The following is a 26,689-nucleotide window of genomic DNA, read 5'->3' on the forward strand; positions in this document are numbered from 1 at the left end:
TCATATTGTGCACATGTGTTAGCATATTTTCACAAATATTTTCAAGAATGTTAGCATTCGACTAGATCCTAAATGCATATGCAATGAGTTAAAGCATCTAGTGGCACTTTGATAACCACATTCCGATACGAGTTTCACTCCTCTTAATAGTATGGCTATTAAACCTAAATGTGATCACACTCTCTAAGTGTCTTGATCACCAAAAATAAAATAGCTCCTATGGTTTATACCTTTGCCTTGAGCTTTTTATTTTTCTCTTTCTCCTTCTCAAGTTTAAGCCCTTGATCATCGCCATGCCATCACCATTGTCATGCTATGATCTTTATTAGCTTCTCTACTTGAAGTGTGCTACCTATCTCATGATCACTTGATAAACTAGGTTAGCACTTAGGGTTTCATCAATTCACCAAAACTAAACTAGAGCTTTCACCGTGGCCACCGTTGTGCGGTGTTATCTTATTGGTACGACGTGGCATAGGGATAGCGTCTGACTAGACTATGGTGACTGTCGTCCCCTCGGTCCTTGTGAGGTCAGTGTGGCATGCTTGCTCTTGTCAAAGCAAGCGTACTGAGCCGCGCTCAATCTCTCCCCGTCCTGTCTAGGGTCGTGATGGGAGAGAGGTCGAGCATCTTTCATGTGGTTAAGGTAGGAGAAAGGGTCGCGGCTGACCCTGGCCTAGGCGTTGGCTTGGCGTGCTCGTCCTAGTTGGGCCTTGGCCGTTTGGGCCATTGTTAACCTAATGAGTTGCGAGCTGCATGGCCTGCCAACTAATCAGTGCCTTGAGACACCCCGAGGTCATAACCCTGACAGTAGCCCTCGAGCATTTTTGCGATCACAAAGTGATCATGAAAGCGCTGATGTGTGTGCTTGTATGGAACATGGGCTCATGGTCATGGCCCACTCGAGCTTTGTTGCTCGACTCCTTGCAGGCTGATGCATTCAATGCGGTGGGTGGCCGTTATGATTTGTCCTATCAGGGTGTCCTATTGTCGTGGTACATGGCTATCATGCCTTGTCGTGTTAGTGGGATGTATACTGGGGTTTGTGATCTAGGCGGGGCCGATCGTTCTCATCGACGTTGTGTCGTTCCTTCCTTTGGGAAGATCTTGATTTTTCCCGACCTTGCGCGGGTATCTGACATTGGCTATGACTCCCCATGGTTTGCCACATGGGGCAAGGGTTTTAAGGCCATCGGGTCTGCCTTCGAACCTATAAATAGGTGGCTTCCTTTTGTTTGGTCATTCTATAGCCATTTTGGTGAGTTGCTTCCCTAGCCCCTTCGGGGGGGGCGTGAGTTTGAAGGAAAGAAAAGAGAGAGATTATCGAGGTGAACTGTGTGGTTCTTGTCATGCAGCCCCTCGGGGATCGCTCCCCCAACACTTGGTGTTAGAAGGGAATTTGCGAGTCGAAGGGTACGAGAGAGGTGACTGGACCTCTTTCTAGGCCCAGTGGTTCCAGTAGCCTCTAGACCCTCTAGGTTTGGGGTTGCTGAAACACTAGTCGCCGCGGCCACGATTCAACATTTCTAGGAATTCAGGGGTGCTTTGTCGCTTCCCTCCTATTTCCTAGAGCGGACCAGCGCTAGTCTCTGGCCTCGGCAACCCCGAGCTCTCTCACATGTCCTTGTTCGAAGGTTGTCGAGGAGTTCCTCATCACCTCTTACGCCCGTGGAGCTTTCCTTCGGATTGTGTTGTGGTGTCACCGTGGTGACTGAAAGCATCTAGGCCCCTAGTTGGGTTTTGGTGATTAATGACAATACATGATTATTATGACTAATATGTGTTTTACAGAGGCAAATTAAGTTAGGTCATGGTAATGGAGATCGATTGGGCTATCATGGATGTCATGCCCCTATGATGGAAGTCATTTCGATTTTTAAATGATGGACGACAAGGTTAAGGATGGACTAGTTCTAAGTGTCGTTTGGTGTTGAGGAGACACTTAGAGTAGTTTAGGACTTTGTTTTTCCTTTGACTGTACTATTAAGGGGGTATGGATGGGTAGCTTGACCTAGGTGAGTCTAGTGAGCTAGGTGTGGTGCACACTTGCTAAATCTAGCACTAAGTAGCTCCTAAAAACCCTTAGATCCATTGGAGCAAACTTCATTCACGTAGGCCTCACAGGATATTATTGGAAGTTCATCGCAGGCTATGGTGGTGTGGCTATGCCCCTCACGACACTTCTCAAGTGTGAGGCATTTTCCTAGACATCGGCAGCAGAGGAGGCTTTCTTGTTGCTCAAGAGGGCGTTGACGTCCGCCCCTTTACTTCAACTGCCTGACTTCAACAAGCGCTTCATCGTTGACTGTGACGCATCAGGGGCTGGTTTTGGTGCAATCCTCCACCAAGGAGATGGTGCGGTGGCCTTCTTCAGCCGCGCTGTCATGCCCCACCATGCCAAGCTTCCGACCTATGAGCGGGAGTTGATTGGTCTCGTCAAGGCAGTTTGTCATTGGCGGCCTTATCTCTAGGGCCGTGCCTTTACTATGAGGACGGATCATTGGAGCCTCAAGTTTATTCTCGACCAACGCCTAACGATGATACCGCAACACACTTGGGTCACCAAGTTATTCGGATATGACCTTTCAGTTGAGTACAGACCAGGGAAGCTGAACATGGTGGCAGACGCCTTATCACGCCGTGATATGGACTCCAGTACTGTGGCTGCATGTGCACTCTCTGGGCCTTCGTTCGCCATCTATGATGTCTTGCGCGCTGAGATTCAATGCAACTCTCAGGCCCAGGAACTCCAGGTGCAGATCATTGCTGGCACTGCGCCTGACGGTTGGATGATGGTGGACGGTCTGCTGTTGTACCAAGGACATCCCTTCGTTCCTGATGAATCGCCGCTCTAGCCGCAGCTATTGCGTGAGGCTCACACTACCAGTCATGAAGGCTCGCAGAAGACACTCCACAGGCTGCGTGCATCCTTCTACAACCGCCGCGTGCATAGGCTAGTTCGAGACTTTGTCAAAGGCTACATTGTTTGTCAACGTAATAAAACTGAACACCTGCATCCCGCTGGTCTTCTTCAGCCACTTCCTGTTCCTGAACATGTGTGGAGCGACATCGCCATGGACTTTGTTGAGGGCTTTCCATGTGTGGGCGGCAAGTCCATGATTCTTACTGTGGAGCATTTCATCGCCCTGAGTCACCCCTACTCAGCTAGCTCCGTCGCTCGTGCCTTCTTCGACAACATTGTGCGGCTGCATGGATTTCCATGTTCTATTGTGAGTGATACGGATACTGTTTTCACTAGCAATTTTTGGGAGGAGCTTTTCAAGCTGGCTGGTGTGACCTTACTATGTAGTTCTGCATTTCATCCACAGACAGATGAGCAATCTGAGGTCACTAATCGTATCATAGTTATGTACCTGCGTTGTTTAGCGGGGGATCGGCCTCGTTCTTGGTTGCAGTGGCTTCCTTGGGCGGAATTATGTTATAATACTTCCTACCAGTCTGCCCTACGCGCTACACCGTTTGAGGTGGTGTATGGCCGGCCTCCACCGTCGATGGTTTCCTATCTTCCTGGGTCGGCTCGGGTGGCTGCTGTTGATCGCTAGCTTCGTGACCGTGATGAGTTCTTGCTGGACATTCGTGATCGTTTGGTATTGGCTCAGGACAGTATGCGGGAAATCCATGACAAGAAGCGCCGGTTTGTGCAGTTTGCTGTAGGTGACTGGGGTGCTGCTCCGCCTTCATCACTGCATAGCTGTTGGTATTACTCTGGCGGCCTCTTCCAAGCTAGGGCCGCGGTTCTTTGGACCCTATCAGATTGTTGAGCGCTTGGGCGCCGTGGCTTATCGTCAGCGTCTTCCGCCGAAGGCTCGTATTCATGATGTCTTTCATGTGGCGCTCCTAAAGAAGTATGAAGGGGACCCTCTAGAAGCCATTGTTCCTCTTCCATCCACGCTTCATGGGCGTGTCATTCCTACTCCGGCTGCAGTGGTGCGTGCTCGCTTGAACCGGGGTCGCTGGCAACTCCTTGTTCATTGGGAAGGGCGGACTGCGGCTGATTCTACTTGGGAAGATATTGATGACTTCAAGGAGCGCTATCCAGCATTCCAGCTCGCGGACGAGCTGTTTGTTGGGGAGGAGGGAAGTGTTATAGACGCCTTTGTAGGCCGTCAGTATAGGCGCCGGCCCAGGCCCAGCCATGGCTAAGGGGCTCGGCTGATTAAGTTAGGAGAGAAAAGGGAGGATATTTAGGAAATCTATTTTGGTTTGCTAGGAGTGCACCTATTATATAAAGGACCCTTAGAGATTGTAATAGATCTTATCGAAGAAGGAATAAACCTCCCAAGGGAAGATTTTGCTGTTGGCGCCGGCGAACCTTCCGCTGCACCACTTTCTCGCTATCCTTTGCGCTCAAATTCTCAATCCAACCTTCTACTCCACTCCCTCCTGCGATCTCCCCATCGTACCCGTCCACGCTGTAACATCTATTTATGTCTGCATAATTTACTTAAGCCTACATTATTTAGACAGTATGGAATGTTGAGGTTTTTTTCCTCGCTTGTCTTGTTTATGCAGACTGACAAGTCCTTGATAATATTCAGTTAATGTATTCTTCATTTTTTAATTTGTGCAGTTAATGTATTCTTCATTTTTTAATTTGTGCAGACCACTCTTTAAAAATACATATCTTTGAGAAGCTTGTGTAGGTGTGTATTGAAACTTCACACTATGATATATGATCACTCATATGAAAAGCTCAACCATCAGCGACAGGCTTAGCTCTTTTAATCCTGATGCATAACCAATTGAGGAACATCAGCGAAGGGTTCAAAAATTGCATAACTAATTGAGGACCATCAGATCTCCGAAAGGGCAGTGGTAGCATAAATAGTGTCAAGCTTAGCAGTGGCAGCATTGTGTTCATGGCAAGAATTCTCCATGCTTTTCACCTCTGCCCGAGAGCGATTAATGGTTCTAGGATTCTATTGGTTCTTTTTTTTGGGTGCTCATCCTTGCTAAATTAGCAAACCATCAACCCATCAGCTTCCTTTTCTGTTCTTGGTGTTCTTGGACCTTTGTTACGTGTCGATCATTAATACATGATTGTTTAATCACTAGCTGTTTGTTTTCAGCTCTGTATGGACCTTTCTGTAACTTGTCTTATCGCGTCTTACAGAAAGGGCAAAGGGGAGCTTGTGGTACAAAATCAACTTGGAGAAATTGTAACTGCAACTCGCCGTTGGGACTGCGAGAGGAGGTCCAATCGAATTGTAACTGAATCATTGTTTTTTTGACCAAACTGATTTTAGCCGGACTCAAACTTGTTTTTTCTATGCATTCATTGTATTACTGATCACTGAAGTGGTATAGTAGTAGCCATTTGTTTTCTTTTTTCTTTTTTTTTTGCATGGCCTAATGTCGTTCACTGTACGGCAATAGGTATGAAGGTAGATCAACGACTGCAATGGCCATCCATCTAAAATACTACCAGCTATTCAGTCAGCAATGTCTCATTTTGCAAATGCTCATATGTTTGTGTCCACTAATCTCACAAGGCATGAGAGGACATAGAAAATGTGTACCAAAAACAGGAACATGAATATGCTGTCTAGAATTAAGAAAAGCCTTTTTCTCATAATTTTATGATTTCTCACAATCTGCTGTCTAGCGTTACAATATTTTGATTTCTCACGATCATATTAGTTTGCCGCGTGCCATTGATTTTGACTTGGCTACCAGTTATCTATCGCTCCCGTTGCAACGCACGGACACTCATCTATTATCTAAAATATAAAGAAGGGTGGCCTTGGTATACCAGTCGAGATGGTTCTAAAAGATTGAGGAATCCATTAATCTTGTTATGGTGATATGAACTTTTATGTGCGTATGCACAAATGTACAATACTATAAATGCATATCTTGATGTTTGTAAACTATCAATGAGAATTTTAGGGATGCGTAAAATTCATTTTGTAATATTGATATTCCAAACATCACGCTCGTATTATCGTTTTTTTAATAATACAACACCTTCATGCTCAAATTATCAGAGCATTATTTGTTTCCATTGCAACGCACGAAAAGGTCTATACTGTAGAGTTTGTGAGTCTGCGACGCCACACTCTTCGTGACTATGTTAATTTTACGAACTTTACATTTTGGATTAAATATTATTTTAATGTTGAATTTTATAGTATCATTATCTTATCGTACGATCCGTGTATTTTTAATATAAAATTTAATTGTCCCAGTACCACGCACGAACACGCTACCTATATATATAGCTGAATCGGAGCACCAGCCACTGAATCGGAGCACCATCTAATCCGTTCCGCAGTCGAACATTTCGAGATGTCCCCACTCCCCAGCTCAAAAAGAAAAGAAAACGGAAATGACTTGCAATCCAGGTCCTCTCCTATTCGTCAGTGACTGACAGCCCGGGCCCGGCACGAAGCGATGAGGCGATATGCGGAAGCTCCGAGCTGCCATGCCACTGCGAGAGGGAGAGGACAGAGTCACCGCAACGCGCCAGCGCCACCGTCTGATGTCTCCTGCTCCCCGCTGCGCCGTCTCGCTCCCTCCGTCTCCTACTAATGCCTCCGCTACCAGCACCAGCGGCGGCGGGGGCGGGGTGAAGGCGCAGCGCCACCCGACGTCGTCGCAGGTGAGGCGGCTGTGCAAACAGGGCCACCTGGACGGCGCGCGGCGGCTGCTCCTCGACGCGCTCCCGCGCCCGCCGCCGCCGCTGCTCTACAACACGCTCCTCATCGCCTACGTGGCCCGCGCCCTCCCGGAACACGCGCTGCGGCTCTACGCGCTCCTCAACCACGCCGCGCGCCCCGCGCCACGCTCCGACCACTACACCTACTCCTGCGCGCTCACCGCCTGTGCCCGCACCCGCCGCCTCCGCCTCGGGAAATCCGTCCACGCGCACCTCCTCCGCCGCGCGCGCGCGCTGGCCGACACCGCGGTGCTCCGCAACTCGCTCCTCAACCTCTACGCCTCCTGCGTGCGGTACCGAGGCGGCGGCGGCGTCGACGTCGTCCGCAGGCTGTTCGACGCGATGCCCAAGCGGAACGCGGTTTCCTGGAACACACTGTTCGGTTGGTTCGTCAAGACCGGACGTCCCCAGGAAGCTCTGGAGTTGTTCGCGCGTATGCTGGAGGATGGCATCAAGTCCACGCCAGTCAGCTTCGTCAATGTCTTCCCCGCGGCGGCCAAGGAAGATCCCAGCTGGTCCTTGGTGCTCTACGGCCTCCTTGTGAAGCATGGGATGGAATATGTCAATGATCTCTTTGTTGTCAGCTCGGCCATCGGGATGTTCTCTGAACTCGGGGACGTGCAGTCAGCTTGGAGGGTGTTTGAGTACACTGCCAAGAAGAACACCGAGGTTTGGAACACGATGATCACTGGGTATGTGCAGAATGGGAAATTTGCTGAAGCTATGGATCTCGTTATCCGGTTAATGGGGTCTAAAGAGGTTCCAATGGATGTCGTGACCTTCTTGTCAGCACTCACGGCTGCATCACAGTCCCAGGATGGCAGGTTGGGTCAGCAGCTGCATGGCTACTTGATCAAAGGAATGCACGCCACTTTGCCAGTGATACTTGGTAATGCACTTGTTGTAACGTACTCGAGATGTGGCAATGTCCAAACTGCCTTTGAGCTCTTTGACCGCTTACCAGAGAAGGACATTGTTTCTTGGAACACCATGGTCACTGCTTTTGTGCAGAACGATTTTGATTTGGAAGGCCTGTTGCTCGTTTATCAGATGCAAAAATCAGGGTTTGCAGCTGATTCAGTGACACTGACTGCAGTTCTCTCTGCTGCGTCCAATACAGGAGACCTTCAGATTGGTAAACAAGCCCACGGTTATCTCGTAAGGCATGGCATTGAGGATGAGGGCTTGGAGAGCTATCTGATTGACATGTATGCCAAGTCCGGTCGCATAGAAATAGCTCAGAGAGTATTTGACGACTATGGTAATGTCAAAAGAGATGAAGTCACCTGGAATGCCATGATAGCAGGGTACACACAGAGTGGGCAGCCTGAAAAAGCAATCTTGGCATTCCGGGCAATGCTTGAGGCAAGTCTTGAACCTACTTCAGTGACACTTGCCTCGGTGCTCCCTGCATGTGATCCTCTAGGAGGAGGTTTATGTGTAGGGAAGCAGATCCATTGTTTTGCTTTGCGCCGTTGTTTGGACACCAATGTCTTCGTAGGTACAGCTCTTGTTGACATGTACTCCAAGTGTGGCGAGATTTCTACTGCAGAACATGTCTTTGCTGTTATTACTGAAAAGAGCACTGTCTCCTATACAACAATGATTTCTGGTCTTGGTCAGCATGGTTTTGGCGAAAGAGCATTGTCCCTTTTCTACTCAATGCAAGAGAAGGGGCTAAAACCTGATGGTGTGACCTTCTTGGCAGCAATTTCAGCATGTAATTACTCTGGGCTGGTTGATGAAGGGCTTGCTCTGTACAGGTCAATGGAAACTTTTGGGGTTGCAGTTACTCCTCAGCACCGTTGCTGCATTGTGGACATGTTAGCTAAAGCCGGCAGAGTGGAGGAAGCTTATGAATTTGTGCAGGAGCTGGGGGAGGAGGGTAACTTCATTTCTATCTGGGGATCACTGCTCGTGTCCTGCAAAGCACAGGACAAGCAGGAATTGGTGAATTTGGTGACAGAGAGATTGCTTTGCTTTGAGAAGAAGTATGGCCATGCTGGTTACAACGTTTTGTTGTCACATATTTTTGCTGCTGAGGGCAACTGGAGTAGTGCTGATAGCTTGAGGAAGGAGATGAGGTTGAGAGGGTTGCGGAAGATGGCAGGTTCTAGTTGGATTAAAGTCCAGGATGCAGCATTACAAAGCTCCCCTAAAAATGGCCATGAATACTCATTGCTGCATGGGGTTGATTACAGTAGAGATGAAATCATCTGACATGTATCAGTACTGCAGCAGTGGAAAGCTTGCTGATCTGGTGTTTGGTCATGTTCTGTGACCTGATCAGCTCAGGCTATGACAGATTAGCTTTTTGGTTAATTGCAGCATTAACACTTTGACAAAATTGGGGCACTTAGGAACATTTACATATATAATAAGCCCACAAACTGAACTGCCGCACTACTTGTGAACGGTGAAATAGCCCTGCAGGTTGAGACCATGATGTCCTGGACCTAGATGCAGTCATGCAGGAAGGATATGGATTAGTTGAATGTGGCGTGTTGCAAGCCGCGGTGAACAGTGGCCAGTGAGTGTTTACAAGATACTCAATACTCATGTCATGACCAGCAAAGAACAGTGGCCAGTGAGTGTTTACAGGATACTCAAATACTCATGTCATGACCAGCAAAGGCATTGTTGCTCGGTAAATGTAGCATCCTACAGTTTTTAGTCGCAGTCCAAGACACATGACATGCATGGTGATTGGTGAAGTGTACAGCAATTTGTTCATATCTGAAGATGGGCACAGAAAGCATTCATGTAATTACTCAAATGAAGATGAAAATCATCAAGTTACTCTCTCTCTCTCTCTCTCTCTCTCTCTCTCTCTCTCTCTCTCTGCTTTGTGCTCGACGTTTTCTCCATTCGTGCATCTATGAAACCTGAAGGAGGCATTTTTCTTGTAAATCTCAAGGCCAATAAATTCTTGAGGTCATTAAACTGAGTAACCAAATGATGAAACCAGGTTATCTAGAAAAGTGTCCTGGTATGTATGAAGGCCAATTCCACAAAGTTCAACAGTAGCAAAAAACAATGGTGTCATTTTTTCATCATATGGATACAATTTAAACTTTGTTGTTTTGAGATATCAGGAAAAACAATGACAAACTACAGGCTCATTCAAGCAATTCAATCTCGAAATGAGACGGATACAAGGTTCAAAAGTTACAGCTGACAATTCCCTACAATTCTCTATCTATTCATTTGCACACACATCTGTTGCTTGATATGAGTTTGGTCGGTGAGCTCCTGACCATTTTGATTGTGTGAGACAAAATACTGACAGTTTCTTATGAGACTTGCCAATGGTTGTAGCAGCAAGTAGTTTTGAACATGTTAGCCTTTCCAGCTTAACATCTCTTGCTATGAGAATCACAAAATTGCTTGTATTCGCAGTCACAAGGACCCATCCTCACCTGTAGTTAATGGCCAAAATGAAGGAAATGTCAAATAAGTAAAACACAAGGAGTATTGTGGCTCTTACGAGTAAAGCTACAAGACTAGTGGCAAACCAAAACTTACAATGGAAAAAATGGAAAGGGTGCAGACTATTGGTGAACTGTTCAGCTAGAACAATAGATTCAATCCAGCGCACCATGAAACGTATAAAATAAAACTGACCTTTCGGAAAGTGAAAGAAACCCGCCTTGAATTCCTTCTGATGACTTGACCACCCACGGCATCGATCTAAAATAAAACAGGGCACAAACATTAGCATGTTATTTACGGGTTGAATTTATGCATTGTGAATAATATAGAATGAAGCGAAGCAATGCATAGAGTTGAAGAATACATACTTTATGATGTGGTATATAGTGATGCCAGGCATAACGACCTTCTCCTGACATCAATAACATTGACCGAGGAGGTAGGAAAATGGCTTTCCTTATGCATTCTGCCTCTTGACTGCTATCTTCATCAACTCCATTGACCACACTTGGAGCACGCCAACTGCCTTTAGTATATTTCCTGAACTCCATGATGCAAGGTCCAGCCAAAGAAAGGCTAAAAATCATTTCCTCAAATGCTGAGTGTGTGTCTATATGTGGAGACAAACCTACACCACAAGGATATTCATTTACCTGTAAAACACATGAACAATTTAATGCATTGTTCTTTATTTCAAAAGCTAATGTTGTTATCACTGCTAAGGGCTCAAATCTAGATTGCATAATGGACCAAGGAAAGATAAGAATTATAGGTATCACCTTCAGCAAAGGAAACAATAGAGAACTGCTTTGAAACAACATTCCTTGTCAATAGAGAACTTACTGTCAATTGATCAACTAATCTGGTGGTACAGTCCTTCACACCGGGAAAAGAAGCAATCTTCTCAAGGACGGTTGAAACAAACGTAGGCAATTCACCCAAGAACTGCTTTGAATCAACATTCCTTGTCTGTGGATAGCAAAGAATCTTTTTCAACATAAAGCTAAGGTAGTCTCAAGCTAAAGATATGATGATTAAAGGAAATTGTGCAGTAGAAATGACAAGCTTTAAGTTTGTTCATGCTACAGAAACCTTTACTGTCTATGTGCAGCAGAAAAGTGAAATCAAACTGCATTCTATCACACGGCGATACTTCAGGACTTGATTAGGTTCAAGACTGGTGAAAATGGGACAGACAGTATGAAGGGTCACAAAATGAAGCCAATGCATCTCTCACTTTTGAGTATAACCCTTTTTGTTTCTTGGCGGCACAAATGAAGAAAGGCCATGCTCTCTTAATGAAATAAAAACTTCAGGCAGTAGTCCCATTTATTGATGTAAGGACAACGCAAGATACTAGAACATCGCATCATCCTGAGATACTTAGGTGGTGTTTAGTTCCCAAAATTTTGCAAATTTTTTCAAGATTCCCTGTCACATCGAATCTTTGGACGCATGCATAAAGCATTAAATATAAATAAAAAATAAAACTAATTACACAGTTTAGACGAAATTCACGAGACGAATCTTTTAAGCCTAATTAGACTATGATTGGACACTAATTGACAAATAACAACGAAAGTGCTACAATACCATTTCAAAAAAAAATTCGTCAACTAAACAAGGGCTTACGAGATCAAACTTACTTCGTACAGAAACTCATAACCATAATGCTGAACTCGTCTCTTCGCCAGTCTTTTCCACGTCTTGCTATCCACAGCTGAAAGCAACTCCTGAAAAGGAAGCAAAAGACATAGTACCACTCAGCACAGGGAAGCAGGGCTATTTAACAAACCCTCAAACTTGGAGAACAAACGGAGATGACTCACAATTGGCTAACCTGTTCCTCAGCGGCAGTCACGAACTCCTGAACCATGTAAATCCCGGGGATTCCGAGCTCCGATGCCACGAGAGCCACCGGTACAGAGCCCCCAGGGCGAGCCTTTGGCTTCACGGGCACCGAATACCGAATGTGCAGCACGCGACCCGCAAGGAGGTCGCAGGGGCGCCCGTGGAGCGCGGCCATGGCGGCCTCCGCGGCGGCAGGCTCGTGGAACCGGACGATGATTCGGGCGCCGCTGTCGTCGGCAGCCTGGACCCCTGCGACCTTCCCGAAGGCGCCGAACACCGAGCGGACGTCGGCGTCGGTTACTCCCACCGCGGGCCCGCAGTTGGCCACATAGAGGACGGCGCTGGGAGGCGGAGGAGCGGTGTCCCCGGCGAGAGGGAGCGGGCGTGTGTATCCAGACTTCGCCGCCATCTCTAGGAACTTGCGGCGCGGAAGCTAACCACTGAACCAGAGAAACGCGGGCCAAACTGCACTTCGGTCCGTAGCGCCGTCGGGGCTACTGCGGCGCGATCCCGGCCGCCGCCGAGAGGGGTGAAGCCGTGAAGGTGAAGCGAGCTGGCCCTTGCGTTTTGAGAATCCTGCGGCCATTTCGTGGGCTCGTGCTTCGTGGTCGAGACGTACCGACCGTTTCGTTTCATCGAAGCCCAACCCAATAACTGAGCCTTGGCGTCTGGTCGGAGGTGGAGAGCGACCTGCCCTTGGCGACGTGCGGGTGCCCTCTCGCTGCGCCCAACAACCCGACTGGGCCGGCCGGGCTGCATCTCGTTCCGCTGCCCAACAACCCCTTCCGCTGCATTCCTCCGCGTGCGTTCTGCGTCTGTCTCTCTCGCCACCGTCTCGCTCTCCGACGACTGGTGGGCCGCCGCCGCCCTAAGCCAGGTGCTGAGGCTTTCCTTGGTCTCTTCGCCGGCGACGAGCACCCACCAGGTACTCCCACCCCTTTTCTTCCCTTCATGCTGTGCGAAGCTGAGCACCGAAACCCTAACCTACTTAGCTATTTGACAAGCCGTACATGTGTACACCCATGCCCCTTTATTGGATCCGCCCCTGATCTCACGCCAATGCTCTTCGGTGTTTGTTTTACCCGCTTATTCAGTTTTACCCGCTTATTGAAATTATGAACTTGTGGGCTTGCTGTATATGTGCTGCAATGGAAGCTGTTTTAGTCGCTTATTCAGATCGTGAACTTGTAGGCTTGTTGTATATGTGCTACAATGGCGTCTCTGGGGCGAAGAGCCGGGAGTTACATCTGCTCGGAGCTGTGTGGCACAGCTCTGAACCAGAGGCACTACTCCACCTCGAGGGTGGATTGGAAGCAGCTGCGGCCAATGATTCTGAAGAGGATTAAGAAACGGTCAAAGGAATACCCAATCAAACGGATGATCCCGGTCGCGGAGGAGGTGGTCAGGGCTAGGGAGATTGTCAATGAGGGCGTCTCCAGACTGCTCAAGGTTGTTCCTGTTCAGTCATGCAAGTAAGGAAAATAAAGAAATTTTATTCGTTTTGAAAAAATTCGTTTCAAAAAATAAAGAATAGTCTTTTCTTGTCTTAACTGAAAAACGATAATAAACCCAGTCTTACATATAGTACACTTTATTATTGATGATTTGTTGGAAGTGCTTTTAAAAAAACTATAGCATCTTGAATTAGGCAAGTATCAAAAGGATTGAAGAAAGGGAAAATGGTGTTCTTACCCCTGTCCAGTAAGCTAATTGTGATTTTGCCTTTCCTTTTTCAACTTTGTGTTTTTATCCCTATTATTTTGAACTAAACGGTCCGTTTGCCCCTGCTTCTGACGTCCGTCAGATAAACATGGATTAAATGAATTAAAAAAATTCTAAATCTGAAAAACAAAGGCCAAATGACCATAGTGCCCCTTATCTTATCTCATCGTCCCAAACCGAGCTCTCGCTTTCGGCGCGGTCCTCTCCCCCCGCGTCTTCCAGGGCGCCCATGAGCTGAGGCCACCGCCGATGGGCCCGCCCCACGCCGCGCAGGACCCCGCGCCGTCGCCGTCTGGCGGCAGCGGCTTCGGCTCCTCCAGGCGCCTCCTCCGCCGGCTCGACCGCCGCAACGCGTCCAAGAACATTGGCTACAACGCCCCCAACTACTGCCAGTACCCGCCGTCCCCGCAGCCCGCCTCCGCGCCGGGGTCCGGGCCAACCTCGCTCGCCGCCTCCGTCGCCTGCTCCCTCGACCTCGTCAACAGCTTCCGCATCGGCGGCATCGGCGACGGGGGCGGGGACCTCCGCTTCCTGTGCGAAAGCCTCGGCCTCTCCGGGCCCGACGACTTCGCCATCCCGCTGGCTGACTGGGAGGCGCACAAGGCCATTCGCTCCTCCACCTCCGCTTCGAGCTCCCCCTCCTCCGCACGCTCCAACCACGACTCCCCTCAGCGGGACTCACCGCTCTGTCAGGTGGTGCCGAGGAGCCCGCCCAGGCTGCGGACGCCGACCCGGAGCTACCGGCCGCAACGGGAAGGGACGGCCCAATCGAAGCTCCGGAGCGGCCGGCGCGCCTGGATCCGCCGCCCGAGTCCACCTTTCCGGATGCAAGGAGGGCAGCTGGGGAGGGAGGAATCAAGGGCGTGCGCCCGCCGCTGGTGCTCAAGCCGCCGCCTTCGATGGCGCTGCCAGCTGTCTGCGGCGTCGGATCCACGTGGGATATCTTGCGGTCGTTCGCGCCGGATGAGAAAGAGGACGCCCCCGCGAGCAGATCTGGCCGTCGTTTTGGACACCGGGATGCAGTGGAGAAGGATGACGACGAGGATGGGGCGGTATTGTTAATGTTGGACGATCTTGGGCTGGAGGAGTCGTCCAAGGGCTTCACTGGTACTTCTTCGCTATCAACGACCAACGATGACGAGACCTCAAGCACCACCACAGAATCCATGTTCTATATCTCACCGAACGGGAGGTTTAGGAGGAGGATCCGGTCCTGGAGCCGAGGGGTGCTCCTGGGTAGTGGCTCGTTTGGGACAGTCTATGAGGGCATCAGCGAGTAAGTGCTCTAAAGATAAAATTCAGTTGCTCTTCCGTGCTGTTTAGTTGCTTGGAATAATCAATCTAACATGCTACGCCTGTCCATACTCCATAGGGCAGTATAAGGTACAGCTAGAAGCCTCGATTAATCTGGGTTTCACAGAACTGATTCTATTGCTGATTAGAGCCTACTAGGTCTGTTTCTAAATGTTAGACACTAAGCACAGCCTACTAGTAGTAACAATTGAATTAGTTACATGATATAGTCTTCTACAACTAAACCAACATGATCCTAAGTAATAGGCAAAGATCTCAACTAAAATCATTGTCACATGCAATTCGATGAACAACAACAACAACAACAACAACAACAAAGCCTTTAAGTCCCAAACAAGTTGCAATTCGATGAACCATTTCCTCAATCGTACGTGGGACCATGACATATTAGTGAGCCAAAATGTTGCACTCTTGACTTCTGGGTCAGCAGAGAATAATTTGATAATCACTCGATTTTTTCTGTTCTTAGAAGCTTGATTTTATTTCAATTTAGAACTGAGGTTAAGGATTTTTTACTTGATTATGTGTTCTTTGGTCATGATAACTTGGATATTCAGCTCTGCGAACAACGTACATGAATTTATTGTCCTGGATGAAGCAATTCAGCATTTGTCCTTTTTTTTCTCCCAATATGCAATAGGGATGGTTGCCTTCACTATTTATAGTCTGCTCTAGTTTTTTCCTGTTGCAAGCCTGAGCCTAGTCTCTTACATGCTTTTCTGCTTCTGTGTCATATTATCAGTGAGGGTGTCTTCTTTGCTGTCAAAGAAGTAAACTTATTTGATCAAGGGAGCAATGCGAAGCAGTGTATCTTTCAGCTTGGGCAGGTACTTCTGAAAAATGGCAAGGATCAGAAGGAACACATGCTGACAATATTGGATATCAATGTGGTGGGTGGACGATAGCATGGCATGGAGACAGTGGAAAAATAACTCCTTTGAGTATTGGATCACTGAAGTAGTATGCTGTGATTTTCCTTTGAGTAGATCAATGTTGTAGTTTTCCCTTGAGGGGCTCTGGTCGGCGGATGGATTTCTCTTTCCACTCGGACATTCCTCAGCGGCATGTGGTTCGGCCATCCAAGGAGAGCCCAGACGCGTTGGATTTCTCTTTCCACTCGGACGAGCACAGCCAGAGGCTCCAGAGAGTGTTCCAGCCCGGCTCCTTTCTTTACGAAGGATGCAACAACAACAGCTGATTCATGTCATTCTCTTTTCCAGCTTGGTTAGTAAATACATGGTGTAGTTTTAGTGCTTGTAGTGTTACATGAACCAACTTGTATGGCGGTTACTTTTGCTGAAAAAACATGTACAGTGCATGCATCTAATTATACAGTTTGTTAATTGATGTTCTACATGCATTCTTATACATTGAAGATTTTTGGTCCCACACAAAAGATTATATCGAAATATTTCTTATGGCGTTACATCTGTCATCATTATGAACCTTTTGGTCCCAAAATTTTGAATATTTATCAATATTAAATCTGAGTTCAAATAATTGCCAGTTGTGCCAAATATGTTTGACAAAATTTAATCAATTGCCAGCATACAATAAAAAAGTATAATTCCAAAACAGGGGCAAAATCGCATGGGCATTCATGTCCTATTGTACAAAGTTTAACACCGTTAGGGGTGGATGACGGAGCAGGGGCAAACTGGTGCTTCGTGAATGGCACAGTAGGGGTAAATTCACAAAGTCAAAAAAAATAGGGGCAAAATCACAATTTCGATACAAAACAAGGGTACAAACACAAGAGCCCCTTGAAGAAATGGAGAAGTAGGAATACTATGAATGCATAGGTTAGTGTTTTTCTTGCGTCTCTTCACCATTTTAGGTTTTTATCAATACGACCCAATTCTTGCAATGCCAAGTTAACTGTTCTCTGTGATATTTATGCCTGATTACAGTTTGTTGATTCTTGCCCTGAATATTTCTGCATTTTATCAGTCTGTTTAACACCTTCTGTATTGATTTGGACTGAAGGTTTTGTCCTGAAGCTCACATTGGAGCCACGGGTCATCAGATGAAAACATGCTATGGTTTCAAGCGTATGATCAAGGACCGACCACATGAATGGCAACCGGGCAACTTGAATGACATCCTTGTCCCTGTTCAGGCTTTCCACCAGAAAAACATGTTTGAGGATGAGATAAAGCATGACCAGCGGTTCGACTTCACTCGCGTCCCAGCTGTACTTGAGCTGTGCCATCATGCAGGTGCAGACATACCTGAAGAGATTCTATACAAAAGTGAACAAATATCTAATACACACAAAACAAACAATCAGCAATCTGCTCCGTTCTTGCCAGATGAACTCAGATATATCGGTCAGAGAACACTGGATGCATGGGAATACCTGAGATTAGGTGTCACAAAACTCCTCTTGGTGTACCCATCCAAAGTTTGTAAGCATTGCTCTGAAGTGCATATCGGGCAATCAGGGCACAAGGCCAGAATGTGTGGAGTTTTCAAGTTTGAGGGCTGGAAAGGGATGCACAAGTGGAACAAGGCCGGAGTGGATGACCTAGTTCCTCAGAAGATTGTGTGGCATCGGAGGCCTCATGACCCACCGGTCCTTGTGGACGGCGGGAGGGATTATTATGGCCATGCGCCTGCTGTCATTGAGCTCTGCATGCAAGTGGGTGCAGTAGTACCCCCGAAATACCATTGCATGATGAAGACACACGGCTTAGCACCACCTGTTCGATGAGACCATATGTCATAAAGTTGACTGCCTGGTTAGATACAGGAACTGTACATATCAGATGCCAAAATAATTTTGTTTGCCTCTGAAATTTCTAGGGTGCAAAAGACTGTTCTGGAAGAAGCCATCAATTAACCGTAATGGCTAGCTGAGGAGAGACGCTATTTTGAAGATTATTAGTGTTATCAGAATCCAGAAGGTGAGACTGAAAAGAAAAGATTTTCAGATGGTCAGTAGCAGACACAACTATTATTTTGAAGGCCCTCAGACAACAGGAAAAATTTTGCTTTGTAAAATATTAGAACAGCGTACTTCATTGCCCTTCATTTGTTCAGACCCGTTTCTTTAGAATGGAGAGCTTTAGGAGTAGCCTACTATCTGCTCTTCAGTGACTCAGTTCAGCTACAGTAATAGCAATGTTGCCATTGTTTTACGTGACTCCATTTTGCCAAGAGTCCTTTGATAGTAGTGTCACCTCAATGTCATACCTAAGTTTTTTCTCCCGCACTTGGATTTTAAACCTTACGGGCAATTTTGTTATGTGCAAATCATGTAAACATATAAGAGAGATTGACAATATTCTGTATTGTATGTATACCCTGCTATCAAAAGGCACAAGCATTCTTTCTTAAAGCAGTAACTTTGTACACAGACTTTTACTTCTTAACCGGTGGCTCCTTCTTCTTCAAGAACTTCCGATAAAGAATGGAATCATAAAAGTCATAATGAAAGGGATGCCAGAAACGATACTCAAGTCATAGGTCCTTTTCGTCCTCAGCATAAAGGTTCCTATTCCGATTGTACCTGATGTCCTTAACTCGGTGACGATAATCCACTGGAAGAGGAGGAGTCCAACCACCAGCAGGATTGGGAGCCATGGTGGGCTCCCGCATGATCGGCGACACCGGTGAATGGAACAAGCTGAGACACACTCGCTGGACCGCGAGTCGGTGTGCGAATCGGTGGAGTAGCAATGGTGCGTCCGACACAATCAAGAGCTTCCTCTGCTTCATCTACGATCGGCATATCCCCAACAAAGGCCAGAGCAGGAGGCGGAACGACAGCTGATGACCCTTGAATGCCATGGCCATGGGCAGCACGGGAACCACCAGCACCACCATGTGAATAAGACGCCTTGGTGTGGCCAGGCGGCTTGGGAATAGCGGCACGATCTTGAGTCTTCTTGGAACGCTTTTCCCTATGACGCGAGGGACTGCCACCACCTTCCATGACTGCGAAGAACACAAAGTGGCACTAAGAAACAATACAAGGAGAGGTGAACGAACATCGAGAAGTGAAGAAACAGAAATGGAGTGGTCACCATAGGGTCGGTAGTCCCAGCCAAAGTCGGGACTTTCGACAGCCGGGAGTTCTGGCTTACGTCGGGAGTTTCGACGGTCGGAACTCCCAACGGTCACCGGGACTTCCGGCGCACACGGTGACCATCCCATTCATGGGGCTTCAAATCTCAATACTCATTCAAGCAAGGAAGATAGAGGAGTAGAGAGAGAAGAAGAAATAGAGGCAAAACACAAGGTACATTGGAGTTAGGGTTTGACGCCACGGTAGTACCTTGAAAAACAGGGGCAAAATCGCATGGGCATTCATGTCCTATTGTACAAAGTTTAACACCGTTAGGGGTGGATGACGGAGCAGGGGCAAACTGGTGCTTCGTGAATGGCACAGTAGGGGTAAATTCACAAAGTCAAAAAAAATAGGGGCAAAATCACAATTTCGATACAAAACAAGGGTACAAACACAAGAGCCCCTTGAAGAAATGGAGAAGTAGGAATACTATGAATGCATAGGTTAGTGTTTTTCTTGCGTCTCTTCACCATTTTAGGTTTTTATCAATACGACCCAATTCTTGCAATGCCAAGTTAACTGTTCTCTGTGATATTTATGCCTGATTACAGTTTGTTGATTCTTGCCCTGAATATTTCTGCATTTTATCAGTCTGTTTAACACCTTCTGTATTGATTTGGACTGAAGGTTTTGTCCTGAAGCTCACATTGGAGCCACGGGTCATCAGATGAAAACATGCTATGGTTTCAAGCGTATGATCAAGGACCGACCACATGAATGGCAACCGGGCAACTTGAATGACATCCTTGTCCCTGTTCAGGCTTTCCACCAGAAAAACATGTTTGAGGATGAGATAAAGCATGACCAGCGGTTCGACTTCACTCGCGTCCCAGCTGTACTTGAGCTGTGCCATCATGCAGGTGCAGACATACCTGAAGAGATTCTATACAAAAGTGAACAAATATCTAATACACACAAAACAAACAATCAGCAATCTGCTCCGTTCTTGCCAGATGAACTCAGATATATCGGTCAGAGAACACTGGATGCATGGGAATACCTGAGATTAGGTGTCACAAAACTCCTCTTGGTGTACCCATCCAAAGTTTGTAAGCATTGCTCTGAAGTGCATATCGGGCAATCAGGGCACAAGGCCAGAATGTGTGGAGTTTTCAAGTTTGAGGGCTGGAAAGGGATGCACAAGTGGAACAAGGCCGGAGTGGATGACCTAGTTCCTCAGAAGATTGTGTGGCATCGGAGGCCTCATGACCCACCGGTCCTTGTGGACGGCGGGAGGGATTATTATGGCCATGCGCCTGCTGTCATTGAGCTCTGCATGCAAGTGGGTGCAGTAGTACCCCCGAAATACCATTGCATGATGAAGACACACGGCTTAGCACCACCTGTTCGATGAGACCATATGTCATAAAGTTGACTGCCTGGTTAGATACAGGAACTGTACATATCAGATGCCAAAATAATTTTGTTTGCCTCTGAAATTTCTAGGGTGCAAAAGACTGTTCTGGAAGAAGCCATCAATTAACCGTAATGGCTAGCTGAGGAGAGACGCTATTTTGAAGATTATTAGTGTTATCAGAATCCAGAAGGTGAGACTGAAAAGAAAAGATTTTCAGATGGTCAGTAGCAGACACAACTATTATTTTGAAGGCCCTCAGACAACAGGAAAAATTTTGCTTTGTAAAATATTAGAACAGCGTACTTCATTGCCCTTCATTTGTTCAGACCCGTTTCTTTAGAATGGAGAGCTTTAGGAGTAGCCTACTATCTGCTCTTCAGTGACTCAGTTCAGCTACAGTAATAGCAATGTTGCCATTGTTTTACGTGACTCCATTTTGCCAAGAGTCCTTTGATAGTAGTGTCACCTCAATGTCATACCTAAGTTTTTTCTCCCGCACTTGGATTTTAAACCTTACGGGCAATTTTGTTATGTGCAAATCATGTAAACATATAAGAGAGATTGACAATATTCTGTATTGTATGTATACCCTGCTATCAAAAGGCACAAGCATTCTTTCTTAAAGCAGTAACTTTGTACACAGACTTTTACTTCTTAACCGGTGGCTCCTTCTTCTTCAAGAACTTCCGATAAAGAATGGAATCATAAAAGTCATAATGAAAGGGATGCCAGAAACGATACTCAAGTCATAGGTCCTTTTCGTCCTCAGCATAAAGGTTCCTATTCCGATTGTACCTGATGTCCTTAACTCGGTGACGATAATCCACTGGAAGAGGAGGAGTCCAACCACCAGCAGGATTGGGAGCCATGGTGGGCTCCCGCATGATCGGCGACACCGGTGAATGGAACAAGCTGAGACACACTCGCTGGACCGCGAGTCGGTGTGCGAATCGGTGGAGTAGCAATGGTGCGTCCGACACAATCAAGAGCTTCCTCTGCTTCATCTACGATCGGCATATCCCCAACAAAGGCCAGAGCAGGAGGCGGAACGACAGCTGATGACCCTTGAATGCCATGGCCATGGGCAGCACGGGAACCACCAGCACCACCATGTGAATAAGACGCCTTGGTGTGGCCAGGCGGCTTGGGAATAGCGGCACGATCTTGAGTCTTCTTGGAACGCTTTTCCCTATGACGCGAGGGACTGCCACCACCTTCCATGACTGCGAAGAACACAAAGTGGCACTAAGAAACAATACAAGGAGAGGTGAACGAACATCGAGAAGTGAAGAAACAGAAATGGAGTGGTCACCATAGGGTCGGTAGTCCCAGCCAAAGTCGGGACTTTCGACAGCCGGGAGTTCTGGCTTACGTCGGGAGTTTCGACGGTCGGAACTCCCAACGGTCACCGGGACTTCCGGCGCACACGGTGACCATCCCATTCATGGGGCTTCAAATCTCAATACTCATTCAAGCAAGGAAGATAGAGGAGTAGAGAGAGAAGAAGAAATAGAGGCAAAACACAAGGTACATTGGAGTTAGGGTTTGACGCCACGGTAGTACCTTGAAACGAGAACGGAGAAGACGAAGAAGAATGAAAACGCAGTCGATGAACCAATCCACAAATGCAATCTCCTCCACCAATGGAATCTCCTCCACACCAACCACAAGGCCACCACTATCCGAAGAAAACAAGGGCACGGGCAAGGCGGTCGGCACTACCGACAAGGCCTCCGGCGGCGCAAGAAAAGGGAATGGAGGCCGGAGCACGAGGTAGGGATGGCGGTGGGGGAAGAGGGCGTGAAGGGGCGGCGCGAGGAGGAGCCAAGGCGGCGCGAGGAAGGGCAGGGGCGGCGTCGGGAGACAGGAGGAAAAGAACCGCAGTAAAAAAAATATGACCAGGGCCGGTTATAAAGGAGTCGAGCAACCGACGCGGCGCGGTCAGATCTACGTCAGGAACTCCTGGCGTACGCCGGGACTTCCGACGGTCGGGAGTTCCGGCGCGAGCCGGGACTTCCGGCTGTCGGGACTTCCGACGAATGTTGGGACTTCCGACGTAGGGAAACAGAAAAACACCTTAACCTGCACTCACTCTATCATGTGGGGCAAAAATATGATGGACATTAACATTTTCACAAGTGACTAGATTTCATTCAACCAACATAGGGCAATAGTCACTCATGAAAATTATAAAATAGATTTTAAAATTGGCACACAATGTTATCTTAATCCTTTTTCTCCTAACTAGATCAAACAAAATGTGTGTGCAAGGAATCAAGCCACGTTACGAGAATCAATGATATTTAGTTCACTCAAAGCACAAAATCTTGACTCATCTAGGGGACTTTGTGAAGATATCGGCTAATTGTTTTTCGGTGCTCACATGATGAATGGCGATATCTCCTTTGGCTTCGTGGTCTCTCAAGAAATGATGCCGGATGTCTATGTGCTTTGTTCGAGAGTGGTTTACGGGGTTGTTTGCCAACTTAATGGAACCCTCATTGTCACACAAAAGTGGAATCTTGGTTAACTCACATCCAAAGTCCTTTAGTGTTTGCTTCATCCAAAGTAGTTGGGCACAACAAGCGCCGGCCGCCACATACTCGGCTTCGGCGGTGGACAAAGCAACGGAATTTTGCTTTTTAGAGCTCCAAGACACCAAGGACCGACCAATAAATTGGTAAGTCCCGGTAGTACTCTTTCGGGTTACTTTGCAACCGGCATAATCCGAATCGGAATAGCCAAGTAACTCAAAAGTGGAGCCCTTAGGATACCACAAGCCAAGATTAGGAGTGTGCACTAAATACTAAAAAATTCTCTTAACGGCCATCAAATGACATTCTTTCGGATTAGCTTGAAATCTTACACACATGCACACGCTAAGCATAATATCGGGCCTAGATGCACAAAGGTAAAGGAGTGATCCAATCATGGAGCGATATACCTTTTGATCGACGTCCTTTCCTCCTTGATCAAGATCAAGATGTCCTATTGGTTGGCATGGGTGTCTTGATGGGCTTGGCCTTGTCCAAGTTAAACTTGTTCAACATGTCATTGGTGTACTTGGTTTGACTTATGAACGTGCCATCCATGAGTTGCTTGACTTGGAATCCAAGAAAGAACTTCAACTCTCCCATCATGGACATCTCGAACCTATTTGTCATAATCCTACTAAATTCCTCACAAAAAACCACATTAGTACTACCAAATATTATGTCATCGACATATATTTGGCAAACAAAGATATCATTATTGACTTTGCGAGTAAATAAAGTAGCATTGGCCTTTCCTATCTCAAAACCTTGTTTGAGTAGGAAATCCTTTAAACAATCATACCAAGCTCTAGGGGCTTGTTTGAGCCCATAGAGCGCCTTGTCGAGCTTGTAGACGTGGTTTGGATACTTGGGGTCTTCAAAGCCCGGTGGTTGCTCTACATACACCAACTCGGATAGGGGGCCATTGAGAAATGCACTCTTCATGTCCATTTGATATAACTTGAAATCATGATGGGCGGCATAGGCAAGTAGAATGCGAATTGATTCTAGCCTAGCCACCGATGCATAGGTCTCCCTAAAATCCAAGCCTTCAATTTGAGTGAATCCTTGAGCTACCAACCTTGCCTTATTCCTTGTTACCATGCCATGCTCATCTTGCTTGTTGCGAAAGACCCATTTGGTTCCAATCACATTTTGCTTGGGTCTTTCCACCAAGGACCAGACTTCATTCTGAGTGAAGTTATTCAACTCCTCTTGCATGGCTATCATCCAATCCGGATCATCAAGTGCCTCTTCCACCCTACGAGGTTACAAAGGAGAAACAAACGAGTAATATTCACAAAAACTTGCTAAACGGGAACGTGTAGTTACCCCTCATTGAATGCTCCTCAGTATGTTATCAACGGGATGATCCCAGTTGAATGGGTTGATGCACTCTAGGATGCGGCACTTGAGTTGATCTTTGGATAGGGCCATCATCATCATCATCATGGTCATGATCGATTGGAAGATCACAATCATGAGCTTGTGGAGGGTTGACCTCACTACTTTCTTCATTGTTGAGTTGTGGTTGAGCTCGCTCATTGTTGACACCATCTTCATGAGAATGACCTTGTGCTTCTTTTGATCTCCCATCTTGACTATCTCTTGTTGCGGAAGCTTCACCATGTTCATTTGATGAAACATGATGAATGGTTGGATCAAGATCATCATGCACAACATGGTCTTCATCTTCGTCTTCAACGGGCTTTACTTCACCAATAGCAAGCTTCTTGATTGCTTCATGTGGGGCTTCCTCATTACCTACATTCTCAACATTGACTTGCTCTTTTTGAGAGCCGTCAGTTTCATCAAAAATCACGTCTACCGTGATTTCAATCAAACCGGTGGTTTTATTGAAAACACGATATCCATGTTCGTTAGTACCATAACCAAGCATGAAACCTTCATCAACCTTTGGTGCAAACTTAGAACTTTTGGATTTCTTGTTAAGTATGAAACACTTGGATCCAAAAACTCTAAAGTAGTGCACCTTAGGCTTTTTACCGGTTAGAAGTTCATAGGCAGTCTTTTCTCTTTTCTTGTGAAGATATAAGCGGTTGATGGTATGACATGCCGTGTTGACCGCTTCCGCCCAATAGTTGGTTGGAGTCTTGTACTCATCCAACATTGCTCTTGCAGCTTCTATGAGCGTTCGGTTCTTCCTCTCCACAACACCATTTTGTAGTGGAGTGTATGGAACCAAAAACTCATGCTTGATTCCTTCTTCATCAAGAAACTCTTTAATGTTGGTGTTCTTGAACTCCGTCCCGTTGTTAGTTCTAACTCTCTTGATTTTGACATCAAACTCATTTTGGGCTCTTTTAGCAAACTTCTTGAAGATTCCTTGGACTTCACTCTTTTCACGCAAAAAAGAATACCCAAGTGAAACAAGAATAATCATCAACAATTACAAAACCATATTTGTTACCACCAATGCTTATATAAGCGACGGGTCCAAATATGTCCATGTGAAGCAACTCCAATGGCCTTTTGGTTGTCACAACATTCTTGACGTGATGTTTAGCTCTAACTTATTTTCCCACTGGGCATGCGCTACAAATCCTATCTTTCTCAAAAGAAACATTTGTTAGTCCAAGAATGTGTTTGCCTTTTTGAAGTTTGGCCAAGTTCCTCATCCCAACATGAGCAAGTCGGCGATGCCATAACCAACCCATGCTAGATTTTGCCATTAAACAAGTCTCGGGATTTACTCTATTTGATGTGAAATCAACTAGATAGAGTTTCCCCTTTAAATGACCCGTAAATACAATAGAGGAATCCTCCCTTCTATAGACTTCCACACCCTTATCCGTAAAGAGACAATTATAACCCATCTCACAAAGTTGTGAAACGAACAACAGATTATATCTTAACGAATTCACAAGTAAGACATTGGAAATGGAATTATCATTTGATATTGCAATTTTACCCAAACCGAGTACTTCACCTTTTCCATTGTCACCAAACACAATATTTCCACTTTGATCATGACTTGGTTGGAATGATGTGAACATGTCCTTCTCTCTGGTCATATGATTGATGCATCCACTATCCAACACCCAACTTGTTCCACCGGAGGAATATTCCTACAAAAACAAATTAAGCTTTTGTTTTAGGTACCCAAAAAGATTTGGGTCCTAGGGGGTTAGTCACATAAAACTTGGATACCCAAACACTCCTCATAATTTCCCTTCTCTTTTGGGCACCAACATACTTAACCACAATCTTGCCATCCTTGCCCCAACAACACATATAGTCACTAGCATAGCACCGTGGAAGTGGTGCTTGTGGCTTCAGGACATCGGATTGCTTTGTCTTGATAGTCTTGGTATTTGTAGGTTGGATCTTTGGAATGTAGACCTTGTTGTTGGCCTTGCATATTAGCTCATCAAGAGCAACGCCCTTGTTGAACTTCACACAAGGCACACCATTTATCATGTTCCTTCCATTTGCTTTTTCATGATACCTATTGTAGCCAATGCCTTCCTTGATTGATGGGTGCCTTGATGACTTGTATATAGTCTTGTTGGATTGATCTTGACACTTGCACCCATTCTTCACAATCATCTCCAACCTATGAATCTCCTTGTTTTTCTTCTCTAACTCAACAAGGTTAGTTGCATATGCATTTACATCAATTTTATAGCATCTTTTACAACCATTACTAGTGGAGACATTAGAGACTTCGGTTGCCTTAGGAGAAGTTGAAGTGCTAGCCCAAAGAG

The 26,689-nt window shown here is 46.5% G+C and overlaps 5 protein-coding genes and 1 pseudogene across 5 annotated transcripts; 5 read left to right on the forward strand and 1 right to left on the reverse strand.

Annotated features, from left to right (window-relative positions):
- Positions 1–3,074: 3,074 nt before the first annotated feature.
- On the forward strand, positions 3,075–4,563 carry LOC136492309 (uncharacterized). The gene is made up of 3 exons (XM_066488370.1): positions 3,075–3,347; positions 3,676–4,119; positions 4,534–4,563. The coding sequence occupies exons 1-3, from the start codon at positions 3,075–3,077 to the stop codon at positions 4,561–4,563; spliced, it is 747 nt and encodes a 248-aa protein (XP_066344467.1).
- Positions 4,564–6,370: 1,807 nt separating this feature from the next.
- On the forward strand, positions 6,371–8,899 carry LOC136491381 (pentatricopeptide repeat-containing protein At3g22150, chloroplastic). The gene has a single exon (XM_066487657.1). It carries the CDS (start codon positions 6,425–6,427, stop codon positions 8,897–8,899), a length of 2,475 nt encoding a protein of 824 aa, XP_066343754.1. The 5' UTR covers positions 6,371–6,424.
- A 1,059-nt stretch (positions 8,900–9,958) lies between these two features.
- LOC136491382 (alkylated DNA repair protein ALKBH8 homolog) lies at positions 9,959–12,539 on the reverse strand. The gene is made up of 6 exons (XM_066487658.1): positions 11,952–12,539; positions 11,758–11,844; positions 10,955–11,080; positions 10,480–10,764; positions 10,304–10,369; positions 9,959–10,098 (listed from the first exon to the last, which is right to left on the reverse strand). Exons 1-6 carry the CDS (start codon positions 12,369–12,371, stop codon positions 10,033–10,035), a joined length of 1,050 nt encoding a protein of 349 aa, XP_066343755.1. The 5' UTR covers positions 12,372–12,539; the 3' UTR covers positions 9,959–10,032.
- A 193-nt stretch (positions 12,540–12,732) lies between these two features.
- Positions 12,733–18,143, forward strand: LOC136491379 (APO protein 4, mitochondrial-like). Its single transcript, XM_066487653.1, has 3 exons — positions 12,733–12,887; positions 13,154–13,434; positions 16,985–18,143. Exons 2-3 carry the CDS (start codon positions 13,175–13,177, stop codon positions 17,709–17,711), a joined length of 987 nt encoding a protein of 328 aa, XP_066343750.1. The 5' UTR covers positions 12,733–12,887; positions 13,154–13,174; the 3' UTR covers positions 17,712–18,143.
- LOC136491377 (mitogen-activated protein kinase kinase kinase 1-like) lies at positions 13,462–16,952 on the forward strand (annotated as a pseudogene).
- Positions 18,144–19,289: 1,146 nt separating the features above from the next.
- On the forward strand, positions 19,290–20,856 carry LOC136493625 (APO protein 4, mitochondrial-like). The gene has a single exon (XM_066489720.1). It carries the CDS (start codon positions 19,738–19,740, stop codon positions 20,422–20,424), a length of 687 nt encoding a protein of 228 aa, XP_066345817.1. The 5' UTR covers positions 19,290–19,737; the 3' UTR covers positions 20,425–20,856.
- Positions 20,857–26,689: the final 5,833 nt, after the last annotated feature.

Source organism: Miscanthus floridulus, chromosome 11 (genome assembly GCF_019320115.1).
Source record: "Miscanthus floridulus cultivar M001 chromosome 11, ASM1932011v1, whole genome shotgun sequence".
Lineage (NCBI taxonomy): Eukaryota > Viridiplantae > Streptophyta > Magnoliopsida > Poales > Poaceae > Miscanthus > Miscanthus floridulus.

Coding starts and splice junctions, on each gene's coding strand:
- LOC136492309 (XM_066488370.1), top strand. CDS start 3,075: ATGGACTTTGTTGAGGGCTTTCCATGTGTGGGCGGCAAGTCCATGATT. Junction 3,348..3,675: donor AGACAGATGAGCAATCTGAG/GTCACTAATCGT, acceptor AGTTTGCTGTAG/GTGACTGGGGTGCTGCTCCG. Junction 4,120..4,533: donor GAAGTGTTATAGACGCCTTT/GTAGGCCGTCAG, acceptor TTGTTTATGCAG/ACTGACAAGTCCTTGATAAT.
- LOC136491382 (XM_066487658.1), bottom strand. CDS start 12,371: ATGGCGGCGAAGTCTGGATACACACGCCCGCTCCCTCTCGCCGGGGAC. Junction 11,081..11,757: donor GTTATGAGTTTCTGTACGAA/GTAAGTTTGATC, acceptor TGCTATCCACAG/ACAAGGAATGTTGATTCAAA. Junction 10,099..10,303: donor TTTCTTTCACTTTCCGAAAG/GTCAGTTTTATT, acceptor CATTAACTACAG/GTGAGGATGGGTCCTTGTGA.
- LOC136491381 (XM_066487657.1), top strand. CDS start 6,425: ATGCGGAAGCTCCGAGCTGCCATGCCACTGCGAGAGGGAGAGGACAGA.
- LOC136491379 (XM_066487653.1), top strand. CDS start 13,175: ATGGCGTCTCTGGGGCGAAGAGCCGGGAGTTACATCTGCTCGGAGCTG. Junction 13,435..16,984: donor GTTCCTGTTCAGTCATGCAA/GTAAGGAAAATA, acceptor TTTGGACTGAAG/GTTTTGTCCTGAAGCTCACA.
- LOC136493625 (XM_066489720.1), top strand. CDS start 19,738: ATGAAAACATGCTATGGTTTCAAGCGTATGATCAAGGACCGACCACAT.